Genomic DNA, 12,566 nt, shown 5'->3' on the forward strand with positions numbered 1-12,566 from the left:
AGGAAGTATGATAACCAGTTGGTGTTGAAGACCTCACCTAAAATAAGACGTTTGTCTTTTCAAGTAAGGAATAGTGGAAGGAGACGTGTGTGTGCAGAAGTGCTGACGTGATCACTGCCTATTAAAATTTTCTCTTACATGTAAAGCTGACAACACAGGTGTCTTCCATCTTATAAGGACAAGAAGCCTGGCTTAAGAATTACCCACAGAGCAAATAAATTGTTTTGGTTCCAGATTCTCTCATTCAGACAGACTTCTATATTTTCACCCCACGTATCTTTACTTTAGTACTAGATGCTGTCACAGGTTAGGGACTACAGAAAAAGGGAGATAAAAGTTCTCTAGCCTCATACACACAAGAAGGTCTAGTCTAAAAACTGGTAGGAGACACTTCTCAACAGCTTGAAGAATAGTTTGACATGTTGGTGACTTCATAGCCTAGTGGTCTGGAGTTAGATACACGTTCCAGCTCTGCCATTTTCTAACTAGTGGCTTTGGGCAAGTTTTTTAACCTCTCTGAGCCTCAGTTTCCACATCTGCAAATTCAAACTATGATAGAACCTAACTCAAAAGATTATTTTGAGAATGAAACAAGTGAATGTATGTAAAACGCTTACCCAGAACCTAGCACATGGTAAGTGCTTAATAAAAAATTATTATAATTGGAGAGTAGAATTCAACTCTTGCCATATCTTAGAGTAGGCTTTAGGTCCAAGAAAACTTCTTGGATTTATGTAAAATTTTGAGGGTGTGATTCTTTTTGGGGAGAAAGGTCAGAACTTTGCTCAGATTCTTGAAGGAATCTATGATCCTCAAAATGTTTGAACCTCCTGAATTAGATGCAAATGGAGACTAATGAAACACCAAATCTTCATTGTCAGCAAATATCCTCTGCCCGCCTTCAGACAATCCTTTGCCATACTGCTCCTATGTATCCTATTGATCACCTTGGAATTTCTCACTTTATGAAATCTGAGCTATCTCTGATTCCACCAAAATAACCCAAATGTAGAAGTAGCCCGTCAAGACACTGGAAGAAGATGGACTGTTAGAAAGCTTTAGGAGTGCAGAGTAGATTTTAGGTAAGACAGATGTTTCCTCCTCTCTTCTCCTAAGGAGGACAGTCTCATGCTTGTTTCATCCGACCTTAGCTAATGTTCAGTGATGAAGCAAATCTCCTCACTAGTGAGGGTGTCTACACGCCTAAGGAGGCATTTTGGAACTACTCTGTCTGCCTATTATGACAGGTGGATTTGGACATGAAAAATACTTCTTGCCTATAGCAACTTTTCTTCTGTTCTATTCCAATTGCAAACCTCAGGGAAGTGGAACTAATATCACCCACTTGCTGGGCCAAAGTTGAGGAGTAGCAGTTAGCATTGTATGTTTGAGACTGTTTATTGATGGATTTGATAACATCATTAATACTGTTATGACATCACACATCCTATTGCACCAAGGGCTCATGCATACTTGAATGGCTGTCTTTTTCTCAAAGGAAGATGCTAATTTTCTACTCTGTCAGTATCTATAAAAGGAAGGTGGGGGGTAAAACCAAAGAAAATAGCATATGGGAGGATGTGTAACCCCGATGGGGTATTTTCTTTTACCTTGTGCTCTAACAATACTTAAACCAAGGACCTCCCACAAATAATTATTTTTCCCTTGTCATTCAGACCTGCCTTGAGAAATTTCAAGGACTCCGTTATGAAGAAAGCTTTTAAGAACCATAGAAATCACATTGCTTTTGAAAGTGCTAATGCGTGTGGTGTGCTGTGCTGGCTGAACCAGCTGGCTTTAGACTCCTTTCTCTCTTATCAGTGCTTTAGCTTTGTGAATGAGAAATTCAGAGGCAACTGTATAATTTTAAATTCCGATTACCACAAAGAAAGAGATGCATCTGACATCCCAATGCAGTAGCTTTGACTATTTTAATGGAAATACGTCGGAACTGGGGGAAACTTCCACCAAGGAGAAAGTGATGAAAGACCAAAAGAGAGACATTTTATCTTTGAGATAAAAGGCCTGTTTTCTAAGGTTGTTTCTTTTATTATAACTTTTTTCCCCACCTGCTACTGGGGCACCATGCAAATGTATCATTTCAGGAACTGCTTCCTTATCCTTTTCTTGGCTAAGATTTCCTGGTGGAGGGGAGACAGAGGAAATGGGTCCGGTTTACAACTATCTTGAATGAGATTTTCACCTTTTCACAGAATCTTAAAAAATAAGAATCAGGTGCTTAAATGGATCTATTTACCTCTTTGGTCCAAACATCACACTACCTTTTGCCTAAAATAAACAAAAGCAAAATATTCTCATCTAGTTGCTCCTGTGAAGGGCAGTGTTGCCAATTTAATCCTCTTTTGGTTGAATCCAGATAAAATGCTGAAGGATTCCTTTAAGTGCTGTTCATCAGGGTCAGGTGATTTTCATTAAAAAAAAAACTTTGAGGTGCCGGATGGCGCAGCAGTTAAGTTTGCACATTCTGCTTTGGCGGCCCAGAGGTTCTCTGGTTCAGATCCCGGTGTGGACCTATGCACTGGTTGTCAAGCCATGCTGTGGCAGGTGTCCCACATATAAAATAGAGGAAGATGAGCATGGATGTTAGCTCAGGGCCACTCTTCCTCAGCAAAAAGAGGAGGATTGGTGGCAGATGTTAGCTCAGGGCTAATCTTCCTTAAAAAAAACCCAAAAAAACCCTTCCTTCCCAACACGAATTCTCATAAAGAATCATTCATAACTGATGCTATTTTAACAGTATTGAATATGAGTATAAAATATGTCTACAGAAGGGACAAATCTCTGGTAGGAACCTGCCTTACCACAAAGAGGCAGAGACATGTGAATTCAAAATAGATCTTTTTTTGCACTCCCTGTACACCAGGGAACAAAGATCCAGATCTTTGGAAACCACATCAGACTGGCATTAACCTGGTTTCTCCCAGCAACAGCTTCATGAAAGAATTTTATATATTTTTTGTCTACCTACTTTAAGATGCTTCTGTCAACATTTCTAATTATTTATTGATGCCATCAACTGTCAGGCCTGGTGTGGTCGTAGGAAGTTAAGTACAATGGAGCTGTGAATAACTGAGGTGATGGATGCCAAAAACACAGGTAAGTCAAAAATACTCTCTGGAGGACCATGGGCATCTTTCTGGAATATGGGAAGGTGAGGTGGAAACCTCTGAGTAGGGATTGCAGAAATAGTCTCTTTAGGAAAAAGATTCTAAATTTAAATCAAAGGACCGCTGCTTCACTTCTTGTCATACAATGATGCTGAATGGAGGAACCACCTGTCTGTTAAGGATCCTAAGAAAAATCTCTCGGAGGATCACAGCTTTCCTTTTGCACTAAACCTCCCCCTAATTTGGTCCTCCCTATTCCCAAGAATCCTGTGAGCCTGCATTTCTTGGACAAGTGGATCTCTTTTACATGTAGTGTAAGGCTGACCTTCTTTTCTATAGCCAAGTATTAATATCTCAAGCACACATGGAGATGGAGGCTTACTCCATGCTATCGTGAAGTTTGCTTTCTTTCCTGCTGTGACCTCTTCGTCAGGGGTCGGCAAACTTGTTCTGCAAAGGGCCAAAGAGAAGGTATTTATGCTTTGCGGACTGTGAGGTCTCTGGCACAGCTACTCCACCTTGCTGTTACAGTATGCAATCAGCAATACACAACATGTAAGTGAAAGGATGTGGCTGTGTTACAAAAGACTTTATTTACTAAAACAGATAACGAGCCAGATTTGGTCTAGGGACCAGTGTTTGCTGACCCCTGCTCTAGAGCCAAACCTCAAGCAGTCTTTGGTCTAGGATTGCTGGGTAGACAATGAAAATCATCCAAAGGAAAACTGACCTAAAGGAAGTTAAAAGTCAATTCAAGTGTATAAGATCTACCCCCTGGGCAGTATAACAATTAAAAAGCCTCATATCAAGTTTCCAGCTAGATAGATGCCACCGTAAGGGTTTTTCAAAACCTCCTTCATGATCCAGTAGTTTTACAGGACTGAACTGTTCTGACTTATTGAGCAGATATCAAATAGAACTAAGTGCTAAACATATTTGGAGATCAATTTTTAATTTACCAAACTCTTCTGAAGAATATTAACATATTAGAACTCCTAGAATAGTGAAGATTCATTTGATCTCTGTTTGGTACGCCACCCACTGCTTAATATACCAAAAGGTGTGATTGCCTAGAAGATATTATATATAAAGATTAGAAAGAATCTTTTTTTTAAATTAAAGGTTATCAGATTTTAATGTAAAAGATATTTTTTCCAGAATTCAGGTAAAACTTTCTCTTATGACCATGGACAAATATTCTAGTTGGAAGAAGTTGGGGGGAAAAAGTACATTGAAGAACTCAGAATACATTTTACCGAATTCTAAAGTTTGAACTCAAATACATAATTTAATTCATGCCAAATTTTCTGCTTATTACCTGGTATATTGTGGTCACTTAGCACAAATGAAAATCAGAATTTTATATCATGTTTGTCCCCCATAGGTGCTTGATTTCTTTTCTTGGTTGCTATTATGATTTTTATTCTATTTGTGATCTGATTACCTTTAGGATTAAATTTTGCAACTGGGATCATACCAGTCTTTTTTATTGGTGTAAAATTCCCAAGGTGCTGATCGCAGACTTTCATGTAACGATTAGAACAAAATCAGAGGAAAGAGGTTCAGGGAAACTTTCATTTTCTTGTCACCTGTGGATTATGTACTTGAGATGGCAAAGTGCAAAGATGGTCTGTCTGCTTAAAGAAACTTTGTCTTAGGGTATTTAGCCACAAAGGACTTCACAGCTACTACTGTTTATCTGAATGATATGTGATAGATGCTCCCAGTAGCCAAGGAGGGCCCTTCCTGGCTTGGCAAAACCCTGTGCGGGGTGCATGCAGATTCTGGCAGCATGATTCCATAGGACATAAATAATACTGATCCAGAGCAACTTGGTATCTTTTTATGGTTTTCCTTTTCAGACCCTAAAGCTGCAAACTAAGCAATCTTATGGTCTTGCCCTTGAACAACCCAATTCTTCTCTGGGATTTTGAGAAAGAATTGACTGGAGGGTGCCTCAGGTCTGGAAGCCAGCAGAGCTGCTGGTCAGGCTAGAACAACTCTGCCTCTCCCCACTTCTAAGTGACTAAGCAACATATAGCTCACTTTTACGTCCCATCTATATAAACCTCAGCCTGATGATTGAGTGTTAGCTCAAAGATACCACACCTCTTATTCATCTCCTATGACAAATCTTCCCCTGCTTGTGAAGTAAGAAAATGAGAACTTTGTTGAGGAAAAACAAATGCCATTCAGGCCTACAAATACTGCTTCACTTAGGATTGTGGGGTCACTGCTTGCCAAATGGCATCCAGGACTGTCTAAGCCAGTTATGTCTTCATTCTAGGCTCCTTAGAGTCCATGTCTGTCAGCCACTTGGTTTGTCTACCAGCTTTTATGATGCCAAGTCATTGCTAGACCATTCCCCTCCAATCACCCAAAATAAACTACAGGTAACAACAAGATAAATAGGATGTGCTTCTCCTTGCTGAGTGCATTGACTTAAGGCATAGGCACATTTCCCCCTCTTTGAACAGAGATGGTATAATCCCCTGTTCCAGCACAAGAGCTGGCCAGGGTGACCCTGGAACATGATGATGAAGGTGGAGTGATGAGAGGTAGCTGATGGCGGGAATTTGGGAGCTGCTTCCACACATGGGGGAGAGGGTGTTGCTGGGCCCTGGGGAACACAGTGATTCTGTTAAAGATACTTGACTCAGTTTATATTAATTTTCAGTGATCATTTCTAGAGGTGTATAATACTTTAGATCTGTGACTCTTGGGTCACTATTCTTGGAGAAAACATAATCGTGGATTTAGAAATATGAATATCCCAACACTGAAAAAATATATAAGAAGATTGACACCAGAGAGTTTATGCACGCCTTTAAAAATAAAAGGCATGTCTCTAAATTACCTACCAATCCCAAGAAACACATAAAAAATAATTAGGTTCCCTATGCCACTCTTAATTAGATTTCCATCTCCAAATGGCTTCTCTTGGGGTAGGAGTTTCACTCTTAAGGATTTTGATTGACTTGATCATTTTGGGTTAGAGTCTGTTGGATAAAGTCAGAAGTGAGGACACAACAGATTTTGAGCCATTTCTTCCTTTAAACAGAGACATATTGCCCATTTATTCTTTGCCTGTCAGGCCGTTGAGTAGCTTCCAGCTGACTGAGGAGCAGCTGTTATCCTATTTTGTGCTGATTTACAACTCTTATTTTGACTGAGGGATGATATGTGAGTTTGAAGGAAGCAAGATAGCAGGAGCTGGGTGAGCAGCTCAAACTTTGCTAAAATACATCCTCCTCTTTCATCCAGCTACAAAAGCCCCGATACATTTGGCTGCAAAGGTAGAACAGCAATTTTCAGTTCCTATGGTTGACTTCTATGGTATTGCCCATCTTTAACTTGAAGAGGAAGAAGTTGGCCAGCCTTACTAAAGCTAAAAAAGGAAACCAAATGTCTATTTTTTAATACAAAGTTCTCAGCGTTTGAGCGTGACTTGGAGATTCCCGCCATCACTGCCTTGTAAGGACACTAAAGGAGAAGGTATGCTGTTACTCAAACATGTAGGTGGATATTAGTAAGTGTCTAACACACTGTGTGATTTTGAAGGGTCTGGGGAATATTGGGCCTAAATTAGTGTTTGGATTTGATCATGTAGGTGGTGGGTTGGGGATGGAAATGACAGTGAATATCACAGGGTCACCCATGGTTCCTTTTGTACTGAAACCTCATTTTATACAGAGGATATATATATTTATTTATATATATTTATATATATTTATATCCACTCACACACGCAAACATACTCACACATGCGCGCACACGCCCACACACACACACACACACACAAGGTCTTTGATAGGCTTTCTGTGTTCTAGTAAAAATAGCTGGCAGCCAGTGTGTAAAGCCAAAAAAGGCCTTTATGCTACCAACAATGTCCACTATGGATAGTCTCTCAAAGGCAGACACTTGTGTTTATCTGACAAGTGGAACCAGTTCCTGCCTGAGACAGGAATAATCTCCCATTGGCGCAGACGCAGATCTCGAAGACTTTCTGCCTCGTTCCTGTGGGCGTGTAGGATCCATGAGGCAGTCTAGGTAGTTTGATTTTCGCAGCATCTAACTTAATCTAAAGAGAGTGAACAGGAAGGAAAGAGTCAGAGGCTGTCATTTATTCTCTGGACATTGAGAAACAGTAGATGAATGTTCAATTCAACTTAAATTGAATGAGCACCCACTGCGAGTTGAGTATTCTGGGTTCCAGAAATTTGGATAGCAGGAGCTGGGTGATAAACAGACAGATAAAGTCTCTACCCTCACAGAAGCTTTTACTCTAGTAAGACAATTTTGCACTGGCCTATGTTAGCATTTTGCAAAAGTATATCTTGTAGAATGTTAAGAGATTCCTAGAGTGAACTCAATTTGGAAATGCTAGGCTAACAATTTTCTTTACTATGGGACTTCTCAGAACACAAATATGTTTGTGTGCATGGCAAGTCTTCAAGAATATGCAGCACTTTCCAGTCTTAAGTGACTGTTATGATTATAACCTATTCCTCCAGAGTCTGGATTCTGATGGCTATAAAGCACATTTGTAATGTAGTCACTATTTCCAAATGCATGTGGCTTGGAGTTTGTGGCTGTCGTAAGAGACTGTTTTGATAACTGAATGCTCTATCTGACTAGCTCTTTTAAAACACATGGAGCAAATGCCAAACCAATCAAAAGGCAGGCTTGGTGTACAGATGCAGGTGGAGACTGATACTCTAAGTACTAGTACTTAGTACAGCTCTAAGTAGATATGAAAGGGGGGATAGAGTTTTGCTTTAAAAATAGTTTTCCTCTTCTTAAAATTCTTAAACAGAAAAAATTACTTCTGAACACGATGAAGGCATTTTAAAAAGTTTGCTGTTGAGTCGTATTTTCTTTGGGGATTTGGCTTACCTTGTTGCAAAAACACAAGCAGCTATATTTAGGTTTTGGCTTGTTCTGATTTGGGATAGCAGTTAGATCTGAGTCTCCATTGTCAACGAAAGTAGAAACATATGATGTAAACTTTAAAAATGACTACAAGTCAATTAAGTTCATCTTTAGCCAGATGTACATAATGTTACAGCTTAATTATGCTGGCTACCTAAATCTTAGTTTAAGGTGACAAGAGAAAGAATTTGGAAATAGCATCCATTTTCAGCTGTATGTATAATTCTGTGCTGCAATACATACTATTATCTCAGCACTTTACAAATAATGAGTCGTAACTTTTATGTGTTGTGAGTTTGGCTTATAATTGTGCTATTCAACACATTTGTTCCAGAAATAAAACCTTCTGATTGGCTCTTTTTGTTGTTTCAGTGTAGGATGAACTTCAGTGGCAAAGGGTGTAGCAGCTCAGTTTTGAGAAAGTTTGGCCTGTTGGAGTTCTATCTCTTCTCACTCCGTACCTCTCCATCTTTGGACTCCAATCTCAGCTCTGTTCTGCAGGTGGCTTCCATATTGCCGGCTTCTGCATTTATTTCTACTCCTTTTGGGGCCTCCATTACCAGAGACCGGGTCGGGGACTCCAACCTGAAATATACAGAAGACTGAGATTAAAGATCTATTTCACTTTTTTGGTAAACTGAAGAGGAAGTTGATGTGCAGAGCATTGAAATGGCATTTCAGTATTTGATCAGGAAATTTCTCTAGATTTGCTTTACAAATCTGGTCAAGTTTATGAGGGAGAACATAACATATCTGGGCTTCATCTTCATTGCATCTCACAAAGGTTGTAAGAAAGGTATTCTAAGACCCTGGCTTCATTTTACCTTATGCCCAGTCAATAACTGCTTCATTGGTATAATTAACCAAATATTTACGTAAGTTCTGTTTGTTTTTAGAGTAAGGCAATCCCAGGTCTGAACTGAGCTTACTGAAATTGTTAGGTATTCCTTCTACTTTGTCCTGCTTTCTGTGTCTTCCATGGAAGCAGAATCAGACAGAAGTTAAGAAAATAGACCTGGGTGTTACACATGCCTGACTCAAGCCATGGGGTTGCCACTATATGACCTTGGGAAAGTCTTTCTTCTCTCCTCTCCTTTCCAAAATTTCTCAAAGCCTCAGTTTCCTCATATATAAAGTGCTTTAAATGGTGCCTGGCACATTGAAAATGTATAAAACATATTAACTATTACTATTACTGCTGTTACTATTGTTATTATACCCGCAAATCATAAAGAAATCTCAGGCCTTACTCAAATAAGCAGTTTTCAAAAGAAAGATTCAGAACAAATCACTGTGCCAGGGGTTAGAGAGGGGACGTGATGTGACTACAAAGGAACAGCATGAGAAAATGCTTTTTCGGTGATAGAATTGTTCTGTATCTTGATTGTAGTGGTGGTAACATGCCTGTATGTGTTTGTAAAAACACGCATAATTGTACCCTCCAAAGAGCGAATTTTATTGTATGTAAGTTAAGGAGTAAATTCAGAGGAGGAGAATCAGCCAAACTCTATGCTAATTATTATGGCAAAAGACAGAAAATGGATATGGCAAAATCCATAGAAAGATTTTTGCCTAACTCATTTCATGTGAAAAATATTAACTAAAACAACCACTCCTGAATATCCTAGATTTTAATAATTATTACCAAATAGAAATGAATGAAGATCCTCTTCTCTGTTACAAAGAAAGTAGTCCAACTTAGGAAGCATAAGCCTCAGCAATGCTCTCAAACCATGTTGATTCAGACGAGTTTCCTGTGTTTTATTTCTACGTTCTTAACTTTCAGACACTTTGAAGATGTGAAAAAGGAACATGATCTTCTCTGCCAAATGCTGACTCCCTGTTCTGCTTCCACCACCCCCTACGGGTAGGGCACACCCTGTGGACCTCAGTAAGTGTGGCAGGAAGAGCAAGATGACCAGCGAGATGCCACCACTGAGTGATCCCAAGACAGATTCCACAGGAGCCAAGAGAGGGCTCTTCCATACTTCCCAGGTCTGAGTTCCTGAGGTTTGCTTCCAGGCAGTAGTCATCTCCACTGATTTTTGTATTCCACCTACAATGACTCATCTGGGGTCATAAAGAGAAATAATAGGTCTATAGTATGCAGGAAAGGATTGGCTTGTATCGATCTAACTCATTCTTTCCATTCTGACTTCACTTCTTCATGTGTAGGAAAAATCCCCCATCCCTTCCTTCTCCTCCTCACAAGACCCTCACCAAGTTGGTGCTGAGCCAGGTGTGGTTCCGTCTGGAATTTTGATTTACTTCATTTGCATAAGTTTTCACTAATATTGATGTCTTTCCTCTTCCGGCATAAGTTTCCCTCCTGATAATATTGCCCGCTCAACTCCAACTTTGTTCATCCTCTTTTCAGTGGCGCTGCTGTCATCCACCTCTCCCAGGTGAGAGTTCTCGTGCCATCTTCTCGCTTTCCCCTTCTTCTCTCCCTTGTTTCATCAGTGAGCTCAGCTTGAACTCACAACTTCTCCCTACTCAGTCTACTAGGTCACCTCTAACTTGGACCATTGTAACTGCCTCACAAGTTTTGTCTCTAATTTTTCCTTTCTTCCAATGTACTTCACAGAAAAATATTTCTTCCTAAAGTAAGTTTTGAATAGGTCACTTCTCTTATCAAAAACTACACAAGTTCCTTAGAAAATATCTGAACTCCTGAGGGTATTCAGCCATTCAGAACTTGGTCTGACCTATTTTCTTAGCCTTATTTCTTGCCACAAACATCAGTTATGTTTAACTGAGCACCTACAAGGTGATGGACACTGTGCAAAGCCCTTTACATGTGTTACCCCATTTAATCCTCAAAAAGTCCAATGAATTTGGTACTCCTTTGTCCTAAGGGTACAAACAAGAAAACTAAGGCTAAGTGACTTGCTCAGTGTTGTACACCCAGCAAAAGGGCAGAGCCAAGATTCAAACCCAAATGTAGCGGACACCAGAGCCAGTATATTGTCCACTCTACCATATCACTTCCAAAAAAACTGGGCTTCTTTCCTGTCTATCACATGTTCATACCATTCTTCGTAATTAAATGCCACCTCTTTCTTCCTGGAATTAGCAATTGTATTTCCCAAACCAGTCTCTGTAAATAAGGGTAAGGTGATAGTACTACACATGGCTCAGTGGTACATACTTCCCAGTATACAATATTTCTCATAAATTATTTAAGCAGTCGACATCAGTGACATCAAATTCAGGATATGGTGAATGTGTTCATATTTTGTATGTAACATTCAAAGTGAATGATTCATACAAAAAGATAGTTGGGGGGAGAAGAGCTTGACGTAGAAAAAATATATGGAACTTGGAGAACTTTATCAGATGAAGGGTTGACATTTCAGACAGGCATTAGAATTTCCTTTACTCTCACTTACCTCCTATGGGCTCTGAGATCAGTAGGAGGCCTCTAAGGCCAGAGAAGAGACTCAGAAATGACTACTGCCAACATCCTCCACACCACCCCCAGCCTTGGAAGTACCAGGTGCTGAGAAAGGGAGCTACAGTGAAACTGTCTCCTATTGTGAATGGCTCCAATAAGGTAGAAGTGACAATTTCTTGGAAGCAGATACAAAAAGGGAATGGGCTTTCTGTTTCAGAGACTATCTTAATGTCCGTTGGTGGTGGGAAGATTTAACAGTTTGTTCACGTGTCCACTGTGTAGAAAGCTCTTACAAGAGTCCTGAGGGGCCTGCAGAGAGCAGACAAGGAAATCTTGAAGTGATGTCGGTCAATTTCTTGCCATAGATTACCAATAACAACACGATGGCTTAAATCACTTTGAGCAAGGAAAAATGGAAGAAGGCTTCCTCCTGATGGGGGGGAATTGAAGGTCCTGTCGACTCTTGGAAATGAACGCTGCTTCCATTAGGAGAAAGTGCAACTCTCCTCTGGGAGGACGGAAGAGACTCAGAATGGAAGAATGGCCAGGAAGGGGGAGGTCCATAGGCTGGGTCACGTCCTCAAGAACACTGGTTCTCAAATGACATCATCAGAATCCCCTGGCAGGCTTGTTAAAGCACAGATTGCTGGGCTTCACGCCCAGAGTCTGATACAGTATGTCTAGGGCAGTGCCTGAAGACTTGTACTTGTGACAAGTTACCAGATGATGCTCATGCTGCTGGATCGGGGACCGCACTTTGAGAACCACTCTCTAAAGCAAAGGTCATAATCTCAGGTGCTCATAAAGACTAGATAGGATAGGGTGGCTCCATGGGCGAGTGGTTAAGTTCACACACCCCACTTTGGTGGCCCAGGGTTTTGTGGTTCAGATCCTGGGCGCGGACATGGCACCGCTCAACAGGCCACGCTGAGGCAGCATCCCACATGCCACACAAGAAGGACCCACAACTACAATATACAACTATGTACTGGAGGGACTCGGGGAGAAAAAGTAGAAGAAAAAAAAAGAAGATTGGCAACAGTTGTTAGCTCAGGTGCCAATCTTAAAAAAAAAAAAAAGACTAGATAGGTGATGTAAATAGTGACCCG

General features: G+C 40.4%; 1 protein-coding gene across 2 annotated transcripts in view; it reads right to left on the reverse strand.

Moving 5' to 3' along the window:
* Nucleotides 1-4,233: 4,233 nt before the first annotated feature.
* The window catches only part of SGCD (sarcoglycan delta), a 421,219-nt gene continuing 412,886 nt past the window's right edge, over nt 4,234-12,566 (reverse strand). For both annotated transcript variants that reach the window (XM_070233939.1, XM_001503564.6), the window contains exons 7-8: nt 8,522-8,645; nt 4,234-7,209 (exon numbers count right to left, since the gene is read on the reverse strand). In XM_070233939.1, the coding sequence (XP_070090040.1) occupies nt 7,036-7,209; nt 8,522-8,645 (298 nt within the window). In that variant the 3' untranslated portion in view covers nt 4,234-7,035. The remainder of the gene's footprint in view (nt 7,210-8,521; nt 8,646-12,566) is intronic.

Source organism: Equus caballus, chromosome 14 (genome assembly GCF_041296265.1).
Source record: "Equus caballus isolate H_3958 breed thoroughbred chromosome 14, TB-T2T, whole genome shotgun sequence".
Lineage (NCBI taxonomy): Eukaryota > Metazoa > Chordata > Mammalia > Perissodactyla > Equidae > Equus > Equus caballus.